General features: G+C 39.7%; 2 protein-coding genes across 3 annotated transcripts; one reads left to right on the top strand and one right to left on the bottom strand.

Moving 5' to 3' along the window:
- The first annotated feature begins 7,545 nt into the window (after nucleotides 1-7,545).
- On the top strand, nucleotides 7,546-14,079 carry cdc23 (CDC23 (cell division cycle 23, yeast, homolog)). Its single transcript, XM_040151088.1, has 16 exons — nucleotides 7,546-7,677; nucleotides 8,284-8,356; nucleotides 9,493-9,630; nucleotides 9,747-9,789; nucleotides 9,889-9,994; nucleotides 10,204-10,336; nucleotides 10,624-10,801; nucleotides 10,898-10,995; nucleotides 11,298-11,379; nucleotides 11,743-11,896; nucleotides 12,078-12,197; nucleotides 12,283-12,358; nucleotides 12,462-12,523; nucleotides 12,755-12,833; nucleotides 13,432-13,551; nucleotides 13,649-14,079. The coding sequence occupies exons 1-16, from the start codon at nucleotides 7,565-7,567 to the stop codon at nucleotides 13,799-13,801; spliced, it is 1,728 nt and encodes a 575-aa protein (XP_040007022.1). The 5' UTR covers nucleotides 7,546-7,564; the 3' UTR covers nucleotides 13,802-14,079.
- Nucleotides 14,080-14,239: 160 nt separating this feature from the next.
- Nucleotides 14,240-23,484, bottom strand: kif20a (kinesin family member 20A). Of its 2 annotated transcripts, none has more exons than XM_040151086.1 (19): nucleotides 23,295-23,484; nucleotides 22,218-22,391; nucleotides 21,756-21,881; nucleotides 21,473-21,592; nucleotides 20,962-21,100; nucleotides 20,673-20,848; nucleotides 19,941-20,040; nucleotides 19,419-19,631; nucleotides 19,025-19,136; nucleotides 18,839-18,913; nucleotides 18,067-18,210; nucleotides 17,683-17,851; nucleotides 17,434-17,580; nucleotides 17,024-17,163; nucleotides 16,659-16,761; nucleotides 16,318-16,507; nucleotides 16,134-16,225; nucleotides 15,900-16,037; nucleotides 14,240-15,217 (listed from the first exon to the last, which is right to left on the bottom strand). In XM_040151086.1, the coding sequence occupies exons 2-19, from the start codon at nucleotides 22,383-22,385 to the stop codon at nucleotides 14,840-14,842; spliced, it is 2,730 nt and encodes a 909-aa protein (XP_040007020.1). In that variant the 5' UTR covers nucleotides 22,386-22,391; nucleotides 23,295-23,484; the 3' UTR covers nucleotides 14,240-14,839. The 2 variants fall into 2 exon arrangements, with proteins under 2 accessions (XP_040007020.1, XP_040007021.1); XM_040151087.1 differs by lacking the exon at nucleotides 14,240-15,217 and adding an exon at nucleotides 15,239-15,391.
- Between the last annotated feature and the right edge of the window lie 854 nt (nucleotides 23,485-24,338).

Genomic DNA, 24,338 nt, shown 5'->3' with positions numbered 1-24,338 from the left:
TGTAAAACTCCATAATTATGAGGAATAGCTGTAGTCAGTTTTACTTTACCTAGTATATAAAAATGCCACTCAAAATTAAAATATAGCTTGATATTCAGTCATAGATTGCACAAAGCAGTGAGTCTTTTTTGAAACCAGCTGTCTAACCATCTTAATGATTCTTTTGTCCTTGTTCAACATCAGTTTTTAATTATTCTTCTTAGCTGTTAATTAATTTTGTTTCAGGGCCACTGTGTGTCTTTAAAAGCGTGAAACAAAGAGTGACAGAGAGAGAAGGAGAGGAAGGGATGTCTTTTGGTTTCCAAATGAATAGAACTTCCGCAGCTTTTAAAAGCTCAAAGTATTGCGCCTTGTACGAGCATGAATAATGCCACAAGCTGTCTGAATCAGGGGGATAAAACAGGGGCATAATTGGGACTCAGTGATGTTCCCCTCTCTTCAAGGCTTGATGAGGTCTCCAACATGTCGCCTCTTCTGGGCCTTGATCTCAGAAAAGAGCAGTTCACCTTCAGCGGTTGAGATGGTGCCCATATCTTCACACACAACGATGTAGTGTGTGATGTCCTCATGTCAGCGAGTTCATCAAAAGTGTCCCAAGCTGCTGTGAACATTACCCGGTTTGTACACTTGAAACACTCCCTGAGAGGCGAAAACATGACATGGTCAGACAGTCCCAGCAGAGCCTGTAGGAGCAGGCGGTAAGCGTCAGTGTTTGACATGAAACTCTGCTCGAGTTTTTTGTCCATGGGGGCATGTCATCTGTTACGTGTCGTTATGGAGCTCAAAAGGCACCTTGGTGTGGATAATGTTGCCAAACACGATAACAGTGCAAAGCGTGGGAACCTTCCATTGCGGAGACGAGGTGATCCAGTTCACAAAAGAAGGCAGTGGCTCCTCGTAGGATGTAAATATTGGTCACAACAATGGAAATGAGCTCTCCACAGAATAATGGACTCTGTCTGAGTCGCATATTATTACATGCTAGAGTATGTGGAGATGTGGCACCAGAAGTACTTAACCATGAAGCAAATAACCTCACCTTTAAATTTAAAGGGTATTTCAGTTCACCTGTCAGCATGAAAAATAGTGTGGTCAAGCTCTGGTGTTTTTGGTTTGAAAGTTTGCAAGAATTCATTTTATACCTGAATAGTTAGATATTTAAAACCCCTTAACACAACAACCCCCCCCCCCCCCCTTTAAACTTTAAAGCGGCTATAATCAATAGTTTTATAAAAACAATGTATCAAATGACAACATGAAAACAATGTGACAATCTGAAAAGGAGTCGCTCATAATAAAGAACTTACAGAGCTTTATAGCGAGTTTTAGCGAATTGGCACATAACTTTACTGTGGTTCACTCCCACCGCTCTCATAGGACTGTTTTCGGCTGCAGCAGGCAGCTGTTTTCAGCAAGAAAGCTCTAAAATCCCACTGCACACAAGCCACTCACCACCAAGCAGCAGACAGACAGAGTTAGCAACTAGCTGGTGAACACAGTGTGTCAGTTAGCAGCTAAAGAGATAGATATTTCCCTCAGGAGTTTAAAGAGACCAGAAATACCCCCAAAGCCTCACATATTTGGTATTTTTAGAAACTCTGGGAACGCCATCAGAAGTTTAAATAAAGCATTTGGGATTTCGAACAATGTCTGGCTCCACAGTGTGAGTCTTTAATGACTGACCCACCAGCAGGTCAAAGTAGCAGTGCCAGTTACCAAAGCTAGAAAGGTCAAATCTTTAACCTCAGTGCTGATTTCTGGGCGTCTAGGAGGGAGACAGTCTTAAAACCACATATGCACTTTGTCACTGATGTTCAGGAGTTCCAAATAAACTGTTATGACAAGTTGGTTGGTACATCACATTTACATTGATCTTGGATACCACCATCATCAGTCTCTGTTCAAGCAGTGCCCAAGAAACACTTTGTTTTCTAATGCTAATAAAAAATGTATGTCAATTACTTCTGGGCCCATTCCATTAAAAATTAGCCAACTTATAATACTAGATGATCTGGCAAAGGAGTAACAGCAAATTAATCAAAGGGACTGTTGATCCCTTTGATAAATTACCTGAGAGCACTGCACCATTTGGTGGAGAGAACAGCGAACATATAGTCCTGTTACAAATTTATAACATCTCTTCTGGGTTTCATTGAGCAAAAATAATTGACATCAGAATTCACGTATAAAGTCATGAATCATAAAATATTAAATAATGTATTTGCATTGCCTTGGGTGTAGCAACCTATCATCCATATCCACACTCTGTGCTGCCATTTCTGACCTGTTAAGGATTATGTTTGACTGGCTTATTACATGTCTAAATTCATCTGTGCCCCATCACTCCTGCAGTTGACCAGGGATCCTGTGATATGAAATTATTAAAAACCTGCACTCAGTGATACCAGAGGGAATTTTTTTCATGTTTCAGTTTAAATATGATGTAGTGTCCGGCTTTAATCAGGGGTGACTCTGACTCACTTATTGTAATTTGTTATGACCAGCTGGCCACATGAGTGCTACCAGCAAACTCCCTATTGCTCACAGAAGACCAAGAATAAGAAGGGTATCACATTACAGGAAATAATAACAGTGGTGTAAAAGCATATTGCTGACAGAGATTTTCCATATGAATTAGCCAGTTACGTGTTCCCAATGTCCTGTGGAGTTGGATGGGGGGGGGGTTGCATGTAACATTAGATTTATTGTGTCTGCTGCCACTGCTTTCAGCACCTGTCCCAAAAGGCAAATTAATCCCATACCGAAGACATATCCCTCTCTCCCCTTCTGTGAACAGACATGACACATCTGTCTCAGCCATTATCCACAGCCTGACATGTTTCTGGGACACATCACATGCCACCTTGACATGGAGGATGTGGTTACTGCACGGCTCTGCCTGATTGAGGAAATCTTAAATGTGGAGCTTTTTTTCTTTTTTCTACATGCTTTCTGCTAGGACAATGTATGTATTTTACTATGCCATGATGACAAAAAAAAAATCCCACTAAGGCCATGAATACGATCGAGTGCAGATCAGTGCATGACTGTTCCTCTGAAGGCAATTTGGTGCAGTGCCCAGTGCTCAGGTGGTGGCTGCCCTGATGAGACATGGCTGTTGGCTGTTCTCAGTCGAACTAAACAAGATCATCAACAGCCAATCACAGGGTTCTACGCCGGGCCCTGATCAAAACCACAGGGACTGGCCTTGCCTGTAAAGCCGCTTTTTCACGCTTGCTTACACAAATGTAACAGATGTACAGAAATGTTTTGCTTTAAGGAGAAAATATCGTGGGTTTTTTTTTTTTTTTTTTTTTTTTGGTTCTGAAACATGTTTTATATCTATCTCAGCCATTTTGGCTTATGTTATTTTCAAGCTCTTTGTTACTATCTCCCCTGGCCATACCAGCGGACGCAAATCGCCTCCATCTAATGCTGCTTCGATAAACAGCTGCAGAGAGATATACAAGGAGGAAAGAAGTAGAAGTAAAAAGTGTACAGGCTTCTTTTCTGATGATGAGTATCTATTAAAACAGATGAAAACTCAACCACATTAAGCTCTTTTGAACCTTTGATTTCAACCTTTGAAGAGATCAATTGAGCAGTATTTGCTTTTACTATTTATTACACATAGAGAATCTGTACACATTGCCGGCTTCACATACATACCCATTATTGGAGTATTTTGATATTAAAAAAAACAGCAAATAGTGAATAAATAATTATGCATTATACAAATACAGCTTTGAGTTTCAAGGTGAAGGTGTACACATACACGAAAACACACACACACACACACACACACACGGACACACACACACACAAACAATCAGGCACATTGTTGGCATATTTTCCCTTTCAATTACACGGCTGTCTCAAAATTCTGTCTCAGCAGCTCCACCACGTACACACTTCACTGCCCCATACCTGCAGGATATGTGCATGTGTGTGCATGTGTGCATGCGTGTGTGTGTGTGTTGGGGATGTTTAAGTGAAGTACTATAGAGGCGATGAGGAACAAAAGACATCAGAAATGTGTGTGTGCGAGACTGTGTGTGTGTAATAGAGAAAGGGCTGAGTGAAAGGGATGGACTATACGGTCCGTCTCTGCACCTCTTTCAACCTGATCAGTGAGCCATGTGCTCAACCTTGTAAACTGCAGTGCTACTTGATTACTTTGTCAGTCTTCTTAAGTGGCTTTTGCTCTGTGGAGAAAACAGGGAGACATGTCCAACAGAGGATGTCGAACAGAGAGTGGGAAGTGCGGGGAGGTGAGTGGAGACGCTGCATCCAAATGAAGGGAAATTATATTCTGCTATCTTGTGAGAAAATAATAGATTCATCAGCAGTATTTGTTTTTTGACCAAACAACCGGAGCCTCAGTATCATGCAGCACTCCTGTAGATGGCCTGTCTTCTCTCTGCTGTGAACATAGATGAAAACTGTTCTGTGTCATCCTCACTTCCCCTTACGGAGACTCTGGGGGGCCAGAGACAATTCATTTCTCCTACCAAATTCCTAGTTCAGTTCTTTGGATAAAATTCAAGCAATTAAGAAAGACATTTCAAAAACACTTCTCCTGAGGTACCTTTCAAAGAGAGGGAAAGAAGGGTGTGGATGGTCAACTTCATTGTCAGATTTGTAGAGGAATTGTAGTCCAACATTTTCACGGACAACACGTTATCTAAATTAAACTTGTTTTGCGCTGATGATGTTTTCTACACAATGTTAAAAAGTTTTCAAACACAGTTTTTAATCTGTTATACAGGAATACATTGGATTAATTATTTTATTGGTTATACACTTGCGAATCCAGTAAGACAGTGCCACCCCTTGGCAAAATTAGGTACTCAGTTTTTCATAGAATCCATCCCCATCTGCCAAACATCTGCTCACTGCATAAACTTTCTGCTAGTTAAAATATTAAAGTTCAGAATTTATGCCTATTTGCCCGACAAAGACGCGCAGTACATGCCAAATAAATATCATAGGTTTCTGCTGCAGAAAAATTAAACAAGTATATTAATTTAACAATTAAATCGACAATTGTAAAAGTAAAAGCAAAAAAACAACAAAAAACAAACAATTGATATGTAAAAAACATAAAATAGAGCCTGAAAAAGCTGCTTTACAAAAACATCAATGACACCTGTTTAATTTGTGCCGAATAACCCCAGCGTTAGATAGAGCTGCTGCATCACTGAAACATTTGTTAATAGGAGGATTTATACACTATTTATGTACTAAGAAAGGTCACATGCTCCATTCACTTGAATTTGAATGAATAAGGTCCTGAAAAAACACTATTGTTCTTAAAGCTTTTTCTGTTTCATTGGGGGACATATTTTCAATAGCATACAAGAATAGATCTTATAATAACATCATTACACACAATATAATTCTAGTTTGTTTTTATTTTAAATTAATGTTATGCACCCATACACACAGTAGTAGGTTCCTCGTGAATGTGCAGTGGAAGTGTTAGTAAGAAAGTGCACTACATGCTATTTCTTCCTTAAATCTTACCAAGCTCACGTGTCAGTGACACATGGGAGTTTACTGATCCTGCATTCCCCACTTGCATTCCTTTCGTTTTGTTGTTCTATTACTGGATAAGGCAACTGTGGACAAGAAATTATGAGGTCTGTGATTTAAAAAAAACACTTATCTGTGGTCTCTGTGTGCATGAAAGAGATGGCATGTTTCTGGTCCAAGCCTTACAAGAGAAAAAACTTAGCCAAACAATACTTGAAGAATGTGCCTTCTCCAGGATCGAATTACATTTAGCAGTTGTTGTGTGGGTTTTAGTGCCAGCTCATTCTGTGAACATTTCTGTGCAGATTTTCATGGACAGGAACGCAATGACCCATGTCAGCTCTGCACCAGTGAAGCAGGGCCAGGCACAGAGTTCAGTGGCAGGCACTGGGCAGGCGTTCAGATAAGATACATGCTTGTACAAGACTCTCATAATGTTCCTGCTCCTTCACAACTCACCAATGAGTTAGATACTGATAAAAATAAGTTACTGCTGATTCTGTGCAAGCTAATGCAGGTTACATTGACAAAACAGGGGCTGGGTTTAGCAGAGCTTAAAAGAGCCTTCTACAGACATAAATACAGACTGACTGTTTGACAGCTGTTAATATATAGTGCATTTTCTGATCTCAGGGTTACATCATCAGCAAGGCTTTAGTCATTAATAGTCATTAAGAGGATTGGATAGTTATGAAATGGCATGTGGCACAGGATAAATTTTGTCCTTTAAATTTGTTTTCTAACATTTCATACCTCGTATGATGATCTGAAAAGTTGCTGGAAGTGTTATTGTCTGTAAAGTACATCAAAATCAGATTAAACCCACCTTATCCTTTACAAAGTCATGCAGGCAGGTATATGGGTTAGTTATTCAACATCATAAGATCAACAAGGAGAGGTTTAAGAATGGATTGCAGGTTGGGATTTTTGTTCCTGTTAATAGTAGCAGGGGAATTTATTGTTTGTTCTAGCGGCTCCAAAAATACATCCAAAAAAAGGCCATTCACGCTAACATCTTCAGAATACTCAAAGCACTTTGTTACACTATTACCACGTCACAATAATTTGATTGGAACATTGTATTGCCTCGCTCCAACTCCAGTTCACATAAGTTATTTTAACCCTGATCCTTTGGGTATAACCTCGAAGAATCAGGGCTTAACCCTGCTCTGCAGCAGGGTTAGGCCTTGCGTTAATGGTGGTGATGTCCCACATTTTAAGTTTTGAGTTTGAAGTGACTGTAAGCTCAGGGCTAACAGAGCTGTAAACCCTGGGCTAACTGAAGTCTCAGCCAAAGGCTAAATATAGCGGGAGAGTCCTGATGATGTTTCATGTCTTTATCCAGTATATGATTGCAGGGGATGAAAACAAAGCAGTAATTTTGCTATTCTAAAGGGATATAACACAGGTGTGCATATGAAGTATGATGTAATATACCGTGTAATTTCAGGTGCATAATGTTTTCATACTTATAATATTTCAGCATTTGTGCAATAAAACAAAACTGCCAGAGAAAGAAATTACTGAGAAGTGGCTGAATAGACATGTGCTCTGCATTGCCTACTGATCATTTGCATAACCTATGCTTCTAGAGCATAAAATTAATTTTCCCAACATAACAAATACTGAGATAGATTTTTTTCAGTTTTTGATGTTTTTATGTTTCATTGTTTACTGAAAAACGTGTTCTTCATTATAGCCCTCGCTTGATAACATTGTTATTCAATGGCTGCTCTATTTTATGTTCTATATTATGAGAAATACAGAACTTGCATTGAGTACTATTCGGCTAGGTATGTGTGGCTGTGATACTTGTGCAGCAGTATGTGCAGGTTTGCATGGGCAGGTAAGCAGACAAATATCTGTGATATGTGTGACAAATAAAAGGATTAAAATTGCAAATGCCGTTTTTTTCTGACAAATGTTTACAATGACTTTTATTTTGAGAGGAAGAAGAAGTGATGTACTTCCTGGTGGGCGGGACAACCTCATAGTAACTTCTACCAATCACATACAAGCTTGCTAAAGTATGAAAATGGCGGCTCTCTGTAGTGAGTTTGGGGACCTGGTGCAAATCAAGAAACAGCTAATATCGGTGATATCGCTTTGTAAAGACAGAGGACTTCTACACAGCGCGAAGTGGTAAGACTGACTCTGACTAATGTGCCACTAACTGCCTGTCTTTCTGCTGCGTGAACTCAGTAACAAACACTAAACGTTAACGCCAAGTTACCTGTCTCTTAGCTACATTAGCAGTGCTGTTGTGAAGAGTCGTTTTAACAATTTATCTAATGCTGTTTACCGTATATATTGGTATATAATACTATTAAAGTTGTTTCTCAGCAAAGAGCGTCGTTAAATGATTTTGCTTTATAAATCCAAAAGGATAATTGACAAGTCAAGTGTATACAGGGAGAAAAACATTGTGAGCTGAAATAAAATGTAACTTCTCTGCCAGTTTCTTGACTGTATGTCATATATGTATATTGTATAATGTACAGAATGTGTAGCGTTTTTGGGCTCAATGTTTAGTTGTTGTTAATTGATGTCGATTAGCAAACACATACTGGACGGAATGTGGATTAAAAAGAGAGCAGTCTTGTAGTGTTTTTTTTTTTTTTTTTGTTAGTTTTTTCTTGCCGCAAGAAGAAATCTAGTGTGATAGCACAAAACCCATGAATCTGTAAATTACTCAGGAAATAATAAGTGTCACAGTTGTGTCACATGCTTCCTGTGTTTACATCTCAGGGCTTCTGAGTTGGCATTTGCTTTGGACCGTCTTCCCAAGGATGAACTGCCCCCATCAGCTCCCTTTACTGAGGTTTGTACAGTCTGAGGGCCAAGGCTTTTCTGGGTTTAATTTGTTTTCATTATATCATGTTAAACCGTCTTTAAGAAGCTTTAGGGTTGAAAAATCATATTATTGCATGAGCGTGTGTGTGTGTATAGTACTATGCAAAAGTTTCCGGCATCAAAAGTAAAGTGAGTAGTTTTTATTTATCAGTTAACTTTGACTTACAAAGTTTTGTTAAAAAAAAAAGTGCTGTTTCCTTTAAAACAGCACCTGTTCTCCTAGATATATTTGCACACAGTTTTTCAACGTATTCAGCAGGTAGGTTTCTTCCAAGCATCTTCGAGAAGTTGCTACAGTTCTTCTGTGAATTTTAGCTGTCTCAGTGTCTTTTGTCTCTTCATGTCATCCCAGACTGACACGACTGAGAGATCAGGGCTCTGTGCAGGACTAAGTATAGACTCTCTAAGTACAGACTAAGTAACTTCCTAGGATAGCTGGGCACTGCAGTTGTTAGCAGTCATTACCCAAACAAGGGTAAATGGTGCATTCGTTGTGGTCTTTTTTTCAGCCACAAAATAGGTGTGCTTGGATTAACTCAAAATAAACTACAGCCATGTTCATCTTAATGAAGGAACATGTTTGTACTTGCTTGTGCAACACTGATGTGTGATTAAGTGCTTATCTATAGATCATATATGATGCCTATAACCCTATATCATGTTTTGGTAACACAGACACTACTCTCCATTAGGATCAATTCATTGTTGGTTTTGTTTTTTCACGGGATTTACTAAAAAAACAAAGAAAAAAAACATAGAATATCACCAGATCATGTTCAAGACAAGCAAAGAAAAGCATTTCAGCATTAATTAATGAATAATGGATAAGTAGACAAAAATTAAACACAAGCAAGAAATAAAAGACATTTGCATAACTGCAGCACATCATCCTTATGTTTTAGGTTTGATTTGCCAGTTAATTAATGTATACTACCCCTGCTCACAATTTTTTAGAGAAAAAAAAGGCTGTTCATTGGATGTTCTTAAGTGGCCCATACAGTTACTAACTTATGAAAGTAGCTCTGTGTTTTTCAATTTGATTCATCCTTTTTTACTTGAATGAGTAGGATGACTTTTCTTCTTCATTGTCTGACCAAAATACAGGAAGATGCACAAGACCTGGATGCACTTACCCTGGCTAAATCCTACTTTGACCTGAAAGAGTATGACCGTGCTGCCTACTTTCTGAAAGGCTGCTGCAGTCAGAAGGCCTATTTCCTCTATATGTATTCTCGTTATCTGGTAAGATTCTGTAGATATCTGGCAGGCTCGTATCCTTTGAATTTTGATCTAATTTCATGCTTTCACTTTGATTGTAGTACATGTGAACCATTTTGAAAAGTATCCTTTGTCTTCAGTCAGGCGAGAAAAAGAAAGACGATGAGACCGTGGACAGCCTGGGTGAGGACTTGTCTGTTTGGACCAATAAAGGAGAACTAAAGATCCTTTTTTTTTACCCTTTAATACTGAACTTACATGTGTTTCTCTGTGTGGTTTTAGGTCCTCTGGAGAAGGGTCAGGTGCGCAATGAAGCCTTGCGAGAACTGAGGGTTGAACTCAGTAAGAAGCACAGTGCAGGAGAGTTGGACGGATTCACCCTGTACCTGTAAGAACGTTTCCTCTGAACTTTGCACACTTTCCCCAGATTGTGCAGAGGAATAGGGTGGACACTGCTGATAAACTGTATATTGTGTGTGTGTGTGTGTGTGTGTGTGTGTGTGTGTGTGTGTGCGCGTGTGTGTGTGTGTGTGTGTGTGTGTGTGTGTGCGTGCGCATTGTGTGTGTGTGTGTGTGTGTGTGTGTGTGGGAGCACAGGTATGGAGTGGTGCTACGAAAGCTGGATCTGCTGAAGGAGGCGGTGGATGTGTTTGTTGAGGCAATTCACGCACTTCCTCTTCACTGGGGAGCCTGGCTAGAGCTCAGTAACCTTGTCACCAATATTGAAATGGTAAAAACCTTTATTTTTAAAACATTTTTAGAAATTTTAGATAACATCATAGTGTCATTGATTTCACGTACACAGGTCCACAGTAAACATTTACACCCAAAAATCAATACTCAAAACTCTGCCCCACTACTTTTAAAATAAACTTCACAATTCAGAACAAACAGAGAATGTGAACAGTCTCGGTGTCATAGTCGATCAGTGTCAAGAAACTTGGGGGGGGGGGGAGCAATTTAAAGGACCGAAACGATGCCATCTCTCTTTTTTTTTTTCTTTTTTTTTCTCCCCAGCTGAAGTCATTGTCTCTGCCGGACTGCTGGATTAAAGACTTCTTCATGGCCCACATGTACACAGAGCTGCAGATGATCAAAGAAGCATTGCAGAAATACCAGAACCTCATCGAGGCTGGCTTCTCTAAGAGCACCTACATCATCTCCCAGATTGCTGTGGCCTACCACAACATCCGAGGTTTTTCTTTTACCTCTTAAATAAGAATTTTTCCTGTCATAAGAATTTTATGGGGGGAGGCTTAGTTTTACAGCATTCTGTCTTGTTTCATTTCAGATATTGACCAAGCTTTGGCTCTGTTCAATGAGTTGAGGGACCAAGATCCATATCGCATCGACAACATGGACACATTCTCCAACCTGCTCTATGTTAAGGTGAGTTCAGTGCAGTGTAATGTGATACCGTATTGATTAGCACAGAAGTGTGTTTTGACTTATTACCTCAGCTGTTTGACAGGGTGGCTAGAGCTGTAAAAAAATATCAGCCATTAGGGACAAAGTGCCTCTCGCAAGGACACTTGAGTGGGACAGATGTTTACTGACACAAGGGTTCACTATATCATCTTGAAGTTTTTACTTGACCTCTAAATTATGTCAGGGGTTAACAAGTTTTCAGCATAGGATCTACGTGAAAAAAGTGATTTCTGTTGCTGATGGTAGCGCATGCCTCCACACAGAGCATGAAGCCAGAGTTAAGCTACTTGGCCCACAACCTGGTGGAGATCGACAAGTACAGAGTGGAAACGTGCTGTGTCATCGGTAAGCGTTGAGCTAATCAGATCAAATGCCGCTGTTCACCAAAGTATAATGTTACAGCAGTTTTTTAGTGAAGGGATGATTAGTCTAAATCACTTTACAAGTGCGACTACAGTTTTTGTGTTGTTTCAGTTAGAAAATGAATGAATCATTTGTTTTGTTTTTTTTGGTGGAGTGGGATTATACATCTATTTCTAAATCTAAATAATTACCATCAAATAAATTAGACAACATAGGTTTGCACTAATTAAAAATTGTTAAACTTTTTTATTATTCTTCAGGGTTAGCAAGGGCAGGAGCTTTGAGATGTTGTGAACACAAACAACTCCTGTACAAGTGCTAATAAATCATGTGTCTCATCCCCAGGAAACTATTACAGCTTACGCTCTCAGCATGAGAAAGCAGCTCTGTACTTCCAGCGGGCCCTCAAACTGAACCCTCGCTGCCTTGGCGCATGGACCCTCATGGGCCATGAATACATGGAAATGAAGAACACTTCAGCTGCCATCCAGGCCTACAGGTCAGCCTTAAGATGTAGAGCATAGGACACCTATGTTTTGTGGATGTCTGTGTCTTGTTCAGTGTGTGAATGATGGAGTTTTTACTTATTACCAGACCTCTCACAGCTGTAGAACTCAGACCAGCTGAATTGGTATTGTGAACATTGTTTCCTTGTTTTTATTCATGTTTTTTTCTATCAGGCATGCTATTGAAGTGAACAAGCGGGACTACCGTGCCTGGTATGGCTTAGGTCAGACGTATGAGATCCTCAAGATGCCCTTTTACTGTTTATACTATTATCGAAAAGCTCACCAGCTCAGGTAAGAATGTATGGATTTTGACAAAATAAGATGGCTTTGACAATGGTTGGTTTTTTTTTTGACATACTATTATGTACCCTTGAAGGCCCAATGACTCACGCATGTTGGTCGCACTGGGTGAAAGCTACGAAAAACTGTCACAGCAAGTAGAAGCCAAGAAGGTCCGTATGCTAAATCTGTTAGCGATTCCTGGTTTGTGTAATAAATTCACTAAGGCTTCTGGCTCGTTTGATTTAGACCATGACATACTTTGTTTTTGTCTAGTGTTACTGGAGGGCGTACTCTGTTGGAGATGTAGAGAAAATGGCTCTACTCAAATTGGCAAAGTAAGCATCTATCACTATATCCTCGGTTGAATAATTGAAGAACATCAATAAAACAGATCATGTGGTCTAAAAACAAGTGATTTACATCACATTTAATGCAATGTTGAAATAACAAAGTGAAGATCCGGTCAACAGCATTTTTTTTTCCCGATGTCATCTGTCAACATGTTATTTCCATCACCCAGAAATACTCTAGGTGCTAAATCTGAATTCTGCTTATTCCTTTGGTAGGCTCCATGAACAGCTGAATGAGTCTGATGATGCTGCCCAGTGTTACATGCTTTACATCCAAGACATTTTCTCATGTGGGGTAAGCATTTTAAAGTCTCTGAATACAAATGCAAATTTTTGACACCCTTGTCTACAAACTTATGTATAGTTTTGGTCTGGGGCCTTAATAAAGGTTTGGGCTAGTTAGTTACAGTTACGAAAATGTTAATACAACAGCATAGTGATATTTTAGACAGTAGTGGGTTTCCAACTTTGTGGCAGTAGTTTGAGGAAGGCCCTCTCCTGTTTCAGCACGACAGTTCCCCTGTGCACAAAATCAGGATTTTGTTTGGTGTAGAAGAACTTGACTGACCTGCACAGATCCCTGACCTCAACCCCATCTAATGCCTTTGGGATGCATTGGAAAGAAGACTGTGAGCAAGGCCTTATCACCCATTTTCACTCATGCTCTTATGGCTGAATAGGAGTAGATTCCTGGAGCCAGGTTCCAAAATCTTGTGGGAAGCCTTCCCAGAAGAGGAGTCTGTCATAGCAGCAGATTAATGCCTGTTGTTCTGGAATGAGATGATCAACAATCACACATTGGCATAATATCCACGTGTCCACATACCTTAGGCCATGTATTGTATTTGTTTGGAAGAAATCTAATTCTAATAAAAAAAATTTTGTCATGACAGGAACAATTGGAGCACGCTGAGGTGAGCACAGCCCTGCGGTACCTGGGTCAGTACTATTTAAAGAACAAACTCTACGATGAGGCGTCCCTCTGTGCTCAGCGCTGCTGTGACTACAATGATGTAAGTTTGCCTGCTTAATCTGAGCACCCTGTTCTAGTTGTGGTAGTGTAAATTACAGAAACACAGTAACTGGTGTTGGTGGTCACTCTGTCTGTAGGCTCGTGAAGAGGGAAAGGCTTTGTTGAGGCAGATTTCACAGGTCAGAGATCAGATTGAGACGCCATCGGCAGATCTGTTTGCTCCGCTCTCAAACAACAACACTCCAGTCAGGAGGGTGTCTCCTCTGAATCTCATCTCCTTTACACCCTGACACCCACCCTCCTCTTCATTGGCCTTAAACTGGACAATTTATGTATCATGTGACACGAAACCTCTTGGGGGTTTGATATTTTGCCAAAAGACTGTGTTAGAGGGATTTACTTGTGGATGTACAAAGAGTAGTTTATGACATTAAAGTTGCATTTGTTTGTAAAATTTGCAATCCTGATCATTTTTGTCCAGGATAAGACAAGATCTATGATAAAAACATATGAACAATCAAAGCTCTTTTAATAAATGCCGGTGCGGCTTAATTTTTTTTTTTTTTGGAACAGATGTTCAAATACAGTTTTTATATAATTTAATGTTTGGTTAACAATGTAAACAGCACAAATAAACGCCTTCAGAGCACAGGCACTTAGTACAAAGAAGAGACATCTTGAACTGTTAACATAACATGTAGAATAAAGACAGCATATACGAATAACATGTAGAACAAAGACAGCACATAAACAGATCCTGTTTTGAGTTGAAGTCACGATTCATGCCTCACCAATGCTGTACATATAAATAGTTTAAAGCATACCAGCTTTGCAAGGACTGTTTCTGTGTATTTTGTACAGGACACGAAAACACTGTAAGTGAATTAAATGAAGATATTAGTGCAGTGAGAATTCCATTTTTAATGTTAGTAAAAAGCATTTTTTCTGACTACTCAAAACAGTGCTTTCATATATCATATTGTGGAAAACAGTAGTACGGCAAAGGCATGTGGAGTTGCAGAGGCTGAGAAGGTTAATCACACACATGCACAATTACCATACAGTCCACAACTACCACACTGAGCAGCTTTATTGCTCAGGAGTGCCTCAGTTACCTTAGTTGTGTACTGCAACCTCATTTAAAGCAACTCTTTTACTGTCATGAATATTATAACTGTATTTGGCATGACAGAGTAAACCTCACGGCAAACAGTGAATTTATATATAACAATATAAAAATACTATAAAAGTTACCAACAAGTATGACTTTGACTTTGTTTTTGCATAATATTAAAGAAGAACAGACTCCTTCTGAAGCTCTAAATAGCTCAGTACTTCCCCCTGAGACGACGAGGGGTGGGGACAGGGCTCGGAGGTGGAGACTGCTGACGAGACCGCAAGATCCGGGAGTAGGGGGTAAGGTTTGCTTCTTCAACAGCAGCAGTGTTGTATTTACGTGTTGGCGTGCGTGTTGGGAACAGAGACTGGAAAAAGGGCCGTTTCTGCGGAGGCCGGTTTTCAGCTTCGATTGCTGCAGCAGTCCCACAGCCCCTCTTCTTACAAGAACCTGGTGTGGTGGAGGCAGAAAGGCCAGACAGGGGGAGCTGGGGCCGGGTGGCCTGAATCTGGGCCAGAGTCTCTGCTTTTCGCCTTAAGTCAGCTTTGACCAGCATCAGGCCATTCTGGAGCTCCACCAGGATCTGGTCCTGAGAAGAAGTCAGTAAACAGGGTTAGAAAAGACCAGAGGGGAAGTGATGGTGAAGGATAAGGATGGAGGTTAAGTGACAGAAAGTGAGGCAAAATGCAGCTCTTGAGCATGCTTTTGCGCTTATCACTTGGTGCAGAAAGCGTTAGAAACCTAAATTTAGTTTAAAAGCTGGCTGTGCATCAAGATTGTTAGTGAAGAGAGTAGAAGAGAGAAAGACAGAGTTTTTAAATTGAGAATTGCACTTTGACTGAAATAACCTAACTGAAATTTTATATGCAGGCATTACAGGGACAACAGAAGTCGTGGTCTTGATTTGGTTCGGTACTGGTACTGAGCTTCGGCTACTGTTACTTCATGTCTGCAGTCTAAAGAAATCTTTTTTATATTTCCAATTTGAGACTGGTCTTATTCAACTATAATGATAAAAGAAACCTTAATCTGATTAATTCAATTGAAGATTGGAGTAATTTAATCACAAACTCACAAAACTTTCAAAACAACAAAATAATTAAGCTTAATAATTAAGCTCGAGAGTTTCATTATTTAACTTTATGAACATGAATGTTTGTGCAGCATTTTATTGTCTTAGTTGAATGTTTTTGGGCACCCTATTGAATGATGAGCTTAGTTTATAAAATAATATAAATTACATGGTATTATACGATACATATGTGGTGTACCTGTTTGGCAAGTGTCTCATCTGCAACATTTAATGCCTGGCGTAGCCGTTCCCCTCCTGTGTTGCGACAGCAGGCACGCTCACCGGACTGCAGGTCCACCCCGAGCCTCTGCAAATCCACACGCAGCTGACGCAGGTTCTGTGAAGAAAGAGTCCCAAATGTAGCCCTTTTGAGGGTGGAGGGTCACATGCATCAAAACAAAACTGCGTTTGTTATAGTGCAGCAGTAACTGACCCTTTGACCTTCCTCAAGCTTGCGGTCAGCAGCACCGGTGAGGTTGCCTGTTGAACCTGACACTTCCAGTTGCATTTTTAGCTTTGTCAGCGCTGTACAGACAAACAGAACAAGACCGTCAGCTACCATTAACAATATGCTAACATCCACACATAATCAGAGCAGTGTCCCAGTCAGACTGTACCTTGTGTCTTGGTGAGCAGCTCAGCGCGGCACTGGTCGAGCTCAGCACGCAGTTGGCTAAGCTCTGTCTGAGTGGTGAGGCGCTCAGAACGACGAGGCCCGTCTCCTTGTGGCACTACCGTGGGGACGGATTCAGCCTCTTTGTTGTTTTCAAGGGCAGCAGACAAAGCTTCAATCTCCTGATCACGCTCCTAAGAGAAATGATGAAAGGAAATAAGTTAGTGAAAATTCACAGCGCAAAGATACAGCGACAGCTGTAACAGTGTAGATTTTACAGATGATGTGTGTATTGAAACGCTGCCTGAAAGTGATGCAAACTTGAAGCTGATCCTGAACTCTCACCTTCAGCTCCTGGCTGTAGAATTTCTTCAAATGTTTCTGCAGGTTAGTTATCTTGTCCTCGTACCTCTCTTCGATTAGAGCCCTCTCTGCCTCCAGGGTCTCACTATAAGGTAAAAAGACATCACAGTATAGTATCCGTATTCATCTCAAAGTCCAACATTTTCTTTTCATCTTAATGTTATGACTTCCTGTAGAGGGGGACTTTGAAAAAAAAAAAAAAAAAACAGTTTCATTAAGAATACCATGCAGTAAGTTCTATTAAGAGGGAACTGTTAGTTCTAAAACATTGCTAGAAATGCTTCTAATACATGCTCTCAGAAACTCAACTGGCATTTTGATTTAAATAAAGCACACTCAACACAAACCTGAAGCCATCTTGCATCCCAGAGATGACCTCCATCATCTCAGAGACCACCTGCTCTCTCACATTTGCCTCAAGAACCTCTTTCTCTTCCCGCTGGCGCTGCACCTCTCTCTTCAGAACATCAATGGCCTGCAGCAAAGCCTAAATAAAAGTAGAGTCACTGTTAGGAATGCTCGACAAGTCTTTGAGACATTTGAAATTCTCCTCCTACACATTTATTGCCTGATCTGTTATGTTTTAGTTGATCTTAAAGGCATCATCTAGGTGTTCATCTAAATATGCAAAAAACTCCTGTTGAAAGTCTTAATGGTAACATTTTATCTTCTTTTTTTTAAGTGGTTGTGGAGATTTAAAAAAAAAAAAAAAAAAACTACAAGCATTAGTTCCATTCATGATGGTTGAGGATGCTACCTCTGTATTTAACATGGTAATGTCTCCGTCTTCGACATCACTCTCATCCTCTTCCAGCACCGTGCTTTCGTTACCATTTCCTGTTGGCTCGTGCAGTAGAGAAAGGATGTAGGCCACTCTGGTCTTTGTGGATGGGCCATGGACCAGCTAAAACGATATGTGGGATAGTTTATTTGTCTTTGGCCTTATCCCCAAATCAATCAATCATTCAAAAAAATCAGAGAAGTTAGATGTACAAGTGTTTCTTACTTGGGTAGCAATAGCAGAGAATTTGAGGGCCTGGAGTGTCTCATCGTAGATGGAGGCACATGGATTGATGTTAACCACCATGCTGGAGGTTCCTTTGCCGCAAAAGAAACCCTGCAGCACCCGGGTCAGTTTACTGTCCCTGAAGGGCACCACTTGAGGGGGTCGTGATCTGTGGATGCATTTAATAGTTTTCAAAATATAGCTGTCTGAAAAAAACTCATTCAAATATCTTATGATCAAAAGAAAAACAAATATTTGTATGACAAAATAATCTTGACTCGAAGGTCCACTAACTAGTTTATTAGAGAACTTATCTATGTTTCCATGATTTAAAAATGATCACCAAGGGTGCACTTTCATTCAAAGCTACGGTTAAACACGTACTTGTTGTTCTGGTTGTGCCTCAGAGCAGCAATACAACGCCCCAGGGTTAAAAGGGAGGTGTTGATGTTGTTGGCCTCCTTCATCCTCTCACCATTTCGCTGCTCTTTACAGCGTTCAGACCCAGCCAGATCACACACAGTCAGTCTAAAAAGGAGACATAGCACTGTTTTATCACTTTTAAAAACTCAAAATGCACCGAAACTCAAATCAGGTTTTCTGCAGAGCTTACAAAGTTAAATCCAATACTTTTAAACCTTTTAATACCACAGAGTGCAATTTAATACCTGTTTCACAGTCATAGCAGGCGAAGTATGAATAATATCAATGAAAACAACAAGACTAAGGCCTGGAATAATTTACCAGGTCCATGAATACCACAGTTTTGTAACTGCTTCAATACAATATTTCCTAGTAATATTAATTAATCATTGAACACAATCTGGACCCAGATAAGCAGCAGAAAATGGTGAATGGTTTAACCAATTTAAAAAAATAACTAATTCATATAAAGCTTAAATATTAATTTTACATAAGATCAGAGGTCTGGAGTAATGGGGATTTTAGGAACAGTTTTTTGCAAGAATCACATACACAAACATTTTATAACTAACGTGGCAGGCTTGAAGAAATTTTTAGGAAATATTTAAGACTATCTAATGCCTTTGAAGGCTTTCTTTTAGGAAAGCAAATTGATGCTTCTTAAGACTTCAAGACCCGCAGATACCCTGTGAAATTTAGGGACATCCGGGTAGGTAAAAATAAGATAACATACTCGCTGATGTGCATGGCCTGGCCTGAATCTGCCTCTGGGCGGAGATGCAGGACACGGATGGAGAAGATGCTGTGGCTGAGTAGGTGATAAATTTATGATCAGTGATGCAATAAGCACAAGTCAAACAAGTCTGTCAATATAAATCAAATTAAGGTTTTGAAAGGCTAAAGTTTAATGTGCTCCTACCTCCGGCTGGAGTTTTGATTGAGGTGAGTGCTGGCGAAGCTCTGGTTACGACGTCCGGCCTTCAGAATCCTCCACGCTTCCTCGGCACTGCGCACCTGGATCCAGGTGAGGTCTGACACCAGCAGCAGGAGCAATAAAATATATTTTATGTGCTCCACGTCAAAGTTATAACGAAGCAAAAATACTAACATCATACAAAAAAAAAAAATTTCATCATCTATTGCAGTTTCTTTTACATAATTTCTTGCGTAATAAAATGTAACATACATCGGATGAGAGAAGTTGCAAAAGTGGATCGAGCTCTCACAGGTTCAAACTGATATATACTATAGTAATTGAACTAATTTAATGTACTATTATTCCAATATTATTCCTGTGAATGAGTCGGTGTTACCTTTCACATAGGGGTTGCCCTGCTTGTCGTCACTAAGCCGCAGTGTGACTCTTTTCCTGGGCTGCATGGAGGGTGAAGCATCAAGCAGATCATACAGGAACTCATTGTAGATCTCATAAAAGGACACCCAGATAGAAAACTGCACCCCTGCTTCAAGGTCGTCCCCTCCACTCTGTGAAAGGCCGTCTGGCTCCAGACAAACACTCTCAGTGTCTGGAGAGAGAGAGAGGGAGGGGGAGGGAGAGAGCGAGAGAGAGAGAGAGAGAGATCAGTGTGTAATATTTCAAAAGGAAAAGGCTTTTACAGTGACAGTTTATACAAAAAAAACAAACACACTTAAAATTATTTCGAAACATGGTTAAATGCTTATCAGGATCTGACCTGACTGTCAGTATACTAACATTTGTTCACATGGCCAATATTCATTTGCTATGTTGTAATGTGTATTTAAATGAATTTCAAATTTGACTTGGATTTTAATTTGGAGTATGTCCAACACAACACCCCAACTGTCCTCCTCACCTTCCAGCTGGCTGGCAATGTTACTCGTAGAGGAGAGTCCTCCAATGCCGCTGTCTCCGATTGTAGTGGTGCCACCTCGACGAGAAGTCAAATTCTCATCCTGTAACACACAAGTACATTAACCTCCAACTGTGCAAGAAGATACTCAAATTCCTTACGAGTAGTGTGGTTACCCAGATCAGCTAATATAAAATGACAATAACCTAGATATGAAACATTAATATTCGAGATTTTTAAAAAGATCCCATGAAATGGCATTGAGATTGTAATTGTCTTCCACTGTTTGATTTGTCACTCGTTTATGTATGAGGTGCTGGAGATTTCAAAAGTTGATGGGACAAATCATTGCAGAATGTTTTGAAGTCCACTTACTGGAGTGACACGAGACTCCTTTCCTTCACTCCAACATAAACATAACATTTTTCTACACTGATTGGAAAAATACACCGCTACTTTTGTTGTTAGTGATCTTTGCTTTCAGTCAGTAATCATGTAAACATTCCCCATAGTGCACAGATTTGTCCAACACATATCTGGTTTAGCTCAGACAATTCTAGCTGGATATTTTTCAGGCTTAACTTCATCAAAGCTGAGACCACTACAGCTTAGTTGACACTGTATTGTAAGGAATCTATATCTATGCCAAAGCTCGGGATGAGTTGTTGAATATTAAACTTGGCAGTAGGAGAAAAGGCCATGAGACAGACCTTTAAAAATCATTCTTCTGTTTACCTCTGTGAGCAGAGAGTTTCTGCGGTTTTCCTCCACCTTGACCTCACTGGGTTGAAGCTGTCGCACATCCTGATACATGACAGGCTTCAGGTCCATGGCACCATAGAGACGACCCTGCAGTTTCCTAAACAAAGACACTAAAGCTCGGGGCAGGAGGCCTGCCTCTCGACCACTACCTGTAAGTCAAAAGACAAACAAACCCATTTCTTAGAGCTGCAAACACTAACATCGCAATCAAACCTAGGCTCTATACTGTCCAAGTATTATTAGTACAAGAATAAAATCTTACCCTGAATGGTGTAAGTCTTTCCAGAATTGGTGACACCATAAGTGTAGAGGAGTCTGTTTTCTCCTTGAAGCACGTCTTTCACCATATTTTTCATCGTGCTCTCATAAAATACCTGCTGTGTGGTTTCTGATCCAAAGATCTATGAACGATGGATAATGAAAACATCAGTATGTGATACATAAATATTATTATTATATTTATTAATATATAAATGATACCATTACATATTATTATAATGTTTTATAATGTTTTTATAGCATCCTCCTTGTTTATTACTGACATTGGTTGCTATCAACACCCATCAGCCCATATTTACCATCGATATTTTCAGCACTATTTATAAAAAAAAAAAAAAAAAAAAAAAAAGCCTGTTCGGAATATTTTTCACTTCCACACAGGTCACTCTCCCACCAACACCACTGTTTGTTTTTTTGTAATATACAAAATCAGTATTAATTCAGGTCCACATCCAATTATATGTAAATTAAGTAAAAACTGAGTACAAGTGTACCTTAGAGAAACTGAACTTGTGCATGCTCTGGGTGATGCCCCTCTCTGCAGTCCTCATGTTCTGAGAGTCCCTTGGAGCTTTTAGCAGCAGAGTCTCTTCATCTTGGACAGCCACGCAACCCTAAAAGTACAGTAACACAGTGAACATGTGTACTTAAACCAATAAATGCACTTTGTTTACTAAAATCTATCAGTTTATTAATTAATACACATGCAGCACAACTGCAGTTGTCGTGAATACCTGAATGGAGACATGCAATGGATCATGCAAGTGAAAGTCTTACCTGTTCTTCTCCCCTCTCTCTCTCTGTCTCAGTAAGTGGCCGGATGCGCAGATAAACCTTCACCCTCTCAGTATTTCTTTCGCCACCACTTCCTTGTCTCACCAATCCAGGTTTAACTGCTAGTTTCTAGTTACACAAATTTAAAAAAATCTTTAATGGCTTGTTGCTGACATGGAAGAATTTAAATCATCGTTTTCATGTGCTCATTCATCAAGCCAGTAAATGGGAGGAAGAAGAGAGTAAGTTAATGTAAAAATTACAGGATTCAAAACATTTAATAGAAGGCTTTGCAAATGTTGACTGAGGTAGGAAATGCGTTTAACATGTTTTGTTTGATCGTCGGAATACACACAATGCGTATTGTAATGTGGAATGTATACAAACCTCATTTGTTTACAGTGAAAACTTCACTAGGTAAACTGCAGAGAAATTCACACAAAGCATACTTCTGTCAAGTCTCACCCGTCCTGCAGTGGACTGCCGGGGGTCCAAGCCAGGAGAAATGACAGAGATCTCAGGTAGACGTGGTCTGGCCAGGCCTCCATGCTCTGCTGCCGTAGACTCAAACACAGCCATTTCTTCCTCCTCATCGGAGGGGCATCCACAAGGGGAGGACAAAGACAGCGCCATGCTTACCTGTTGCAAGAAGACAAATCTCCATGAGTATGACGTAATCACAGCATATTTCAAACTTAGATGTTAGCCAGTAAAATCCATTTAAAAAGTCACTATGTAGTGTCCCTTTGCATATTGGCATTTGTATTAGGATACAATATAAATAAAACAAATACGTACAGTAAATACACATTTAAGGGCTCAATAAGACCTGTCAGAACTGCTCTGTTACACCAATATCACTTGACAATTATAGAAAATCTTTGACTGATACTATCAAGTGTTATAGCTTTTACTTTGATACTTTTTAGGCAGTTCTTCACTGTAGGAGAGGATTAGGAGAACTAAGGGTGTGACATGAGACAAACAGAACGAAGGCTCCTTTACCCTTCAAAACCAAACAAGTACCTGCCTGAGCAGTCAAACAAGAAAATTATTTCCCAGGCTATTACCCGTTGTGACAGGTTTAGCATTGGTGCAGAGGAAATTCACCATTGACATCTATTAGGATGTTAATGAGCCTTTTACTGTTCAAACTGAAGCAACGAGTTACGTTTAGATGGATGACCTGAAACATTTATGTAGGGCATCGCAAATTTTCAAGATAAAAATGACAACTTTAATGCATGTAGGTTAACTTAATGTTTTTGTCCCTCAGCCACCTGGAAGATATGATAAATAGAGAATACACACGTTTCGACACGAGGTAAGTTCGTGAATACGTAGAATTAACGTTATGCAAAAACGTACGCGAGAAACTGTAACGTTATTCCACCAAAGTAACGCTAACACTAGCTGGACGAAAAAATAAACAAAAAAACCCTTATATTACTGTATTATAATTACAGCACTGCCGTGACTAAAAGCTTTATTGTTGTTTAGCATGGAATGACCCACCTTTATACAAAAATTAATTTAACTTACCTCGAAGGTCCAAAGTACGACGAGCGTCTGACTTCCAGTGACTAAATGTTCTTAAGTTACTGAGTAAATCGCCAGATTCAAGTACTTGACTGATACTGGTTCAAAACTGTGTCTAATCAAGCTACCTGTGACTGAACAACACCGAGCCTCAGCTGAGTTATTTTACCCGACTGCGTTTGGTTTTTTGAACAATGCGCTTCCCCTGCAGGGCGAGTCGCCGATTGGCTAAAGCGCCCTGCTGTCTGCCTTCTGATTGGCTGGCATGCGTTCACATGGTGGGCTATGTAAACTGCGCCTCCTGAAACGAAGAAGCCTTTCATGAGTTCCTATCACGTGTTGTAAATAAACGTGGCATTTTATCAAAATATGGGGGCAGTGGGCATGGCTTAACAAAGATTCTCACAAGGGATTTTAGTACATAAGAAACACAAGAAAGAAAGACAGAATCTTGGAAGTGGGAGCAGACAGTTATTTTTTTGTATTTTTGTGGAGGTTTGCTTACACAAAACTTAAAAATGTCATGTTTATTTCACCTGCATATCACAAAAAATGTTACATTATACATGATAATAGAAGGTGATACAAATACAGCATTAGGCTACATCTGGAGTTAGGTGCAGTGGGTAACAAAATAAATCCCTCTCACTAGCAATTTTATATATATATGAAACAGCTTTGCATAAATGTGAAGCAACAGTGAGTAATAGAACCATGTCACCTATAAAGGTAATGCGGGGAACTTAAATACTATAATTTCATTTGATCAAATGTGGTATACTGATTACAAAATAGTTAATTAGACATTGCAAGAACCATATTTATTTACAGCATTCACCTCCAAAATATAAGCTTAATGTTTTCTTTTGGCACTCATACAAAGTCCTGACTATAAGAGGTACTTGAATATTGGCTCTTCTTTTCCATTGATCATTTCTCTATTCTTTATAAAATCTTGTGCACTCCAGGACTGTGATGTAACAATATAAGGAACTGAAGCAATAAAATGAAAACACAATATTGCATGAAGCCTCGGGCAGACACACC

Source organism: Xiphias gladius, chromosome 17 (assembly GCF_016859285.1).
Source record: "Xiphias gladius isolate SHS-SW01 ecotype Sanya breed wild chromosome 17, ASM1685928v1, whole genome shotgun sequence".
In the NCBI taxonomy this organism is placed as follows: domain Eukaryota; kingdom Metazoa; phylum Chordata; class Actinopteri; order Istiophoriformes; family Xiphiidae; genus Xiphias; species Xiphias gladius.
Note: the sequence above shows the minus strand (reverse complement) of the source record. Positions and strands in the feature narration are given on the sequence as shown.

Bases quoted from the DNA above. Each gene is read 5' to 3' on its own strand.
- cdc23 (XM_040151088.1), top strand. From the start codon at position 7,565: ATGAAAATGGCGGCTCTCTGTAGTGAGTTTGGGGACCTGGTGCAAATC. The intron at 7,678-8,283 runs GTAAGACTGACT...TTTACATCTCAG, and splicing joins CTTCTACACAGCGCGAAGTG to GGCTTCTGAGTTGGCATTTG. The intron at 9,631-9,746 runs GTAAGATTCTGT...CTTTGTCTTCAG, and splicing joins ATATGTATTCTCGTTATCTG to TCAGGCGAGAAAAAGAAAGA.
- kif20a (XM_040151086.1), bottom strand. From the start codon at position 22,385: ATGGCGCTGTCTTTGTCCTCCCCTTGTGGATGCCCCTCCGATGAGGAG. The intron at 20,041-20,672 runs GTAAACAGAAGA...TGTGTGTTACAG, and splicing joins GAAACTCTCTGCTCACAGAG to GATGAGAATTTGACTTCTCG. The intron at 18,211-18,838 runs GTATGTTATCTT...TCTCCTTTTTAG, and splicing joins CAGGCCATGCACATCAGCGA to ACTGACTGTGTGTGATCTGG.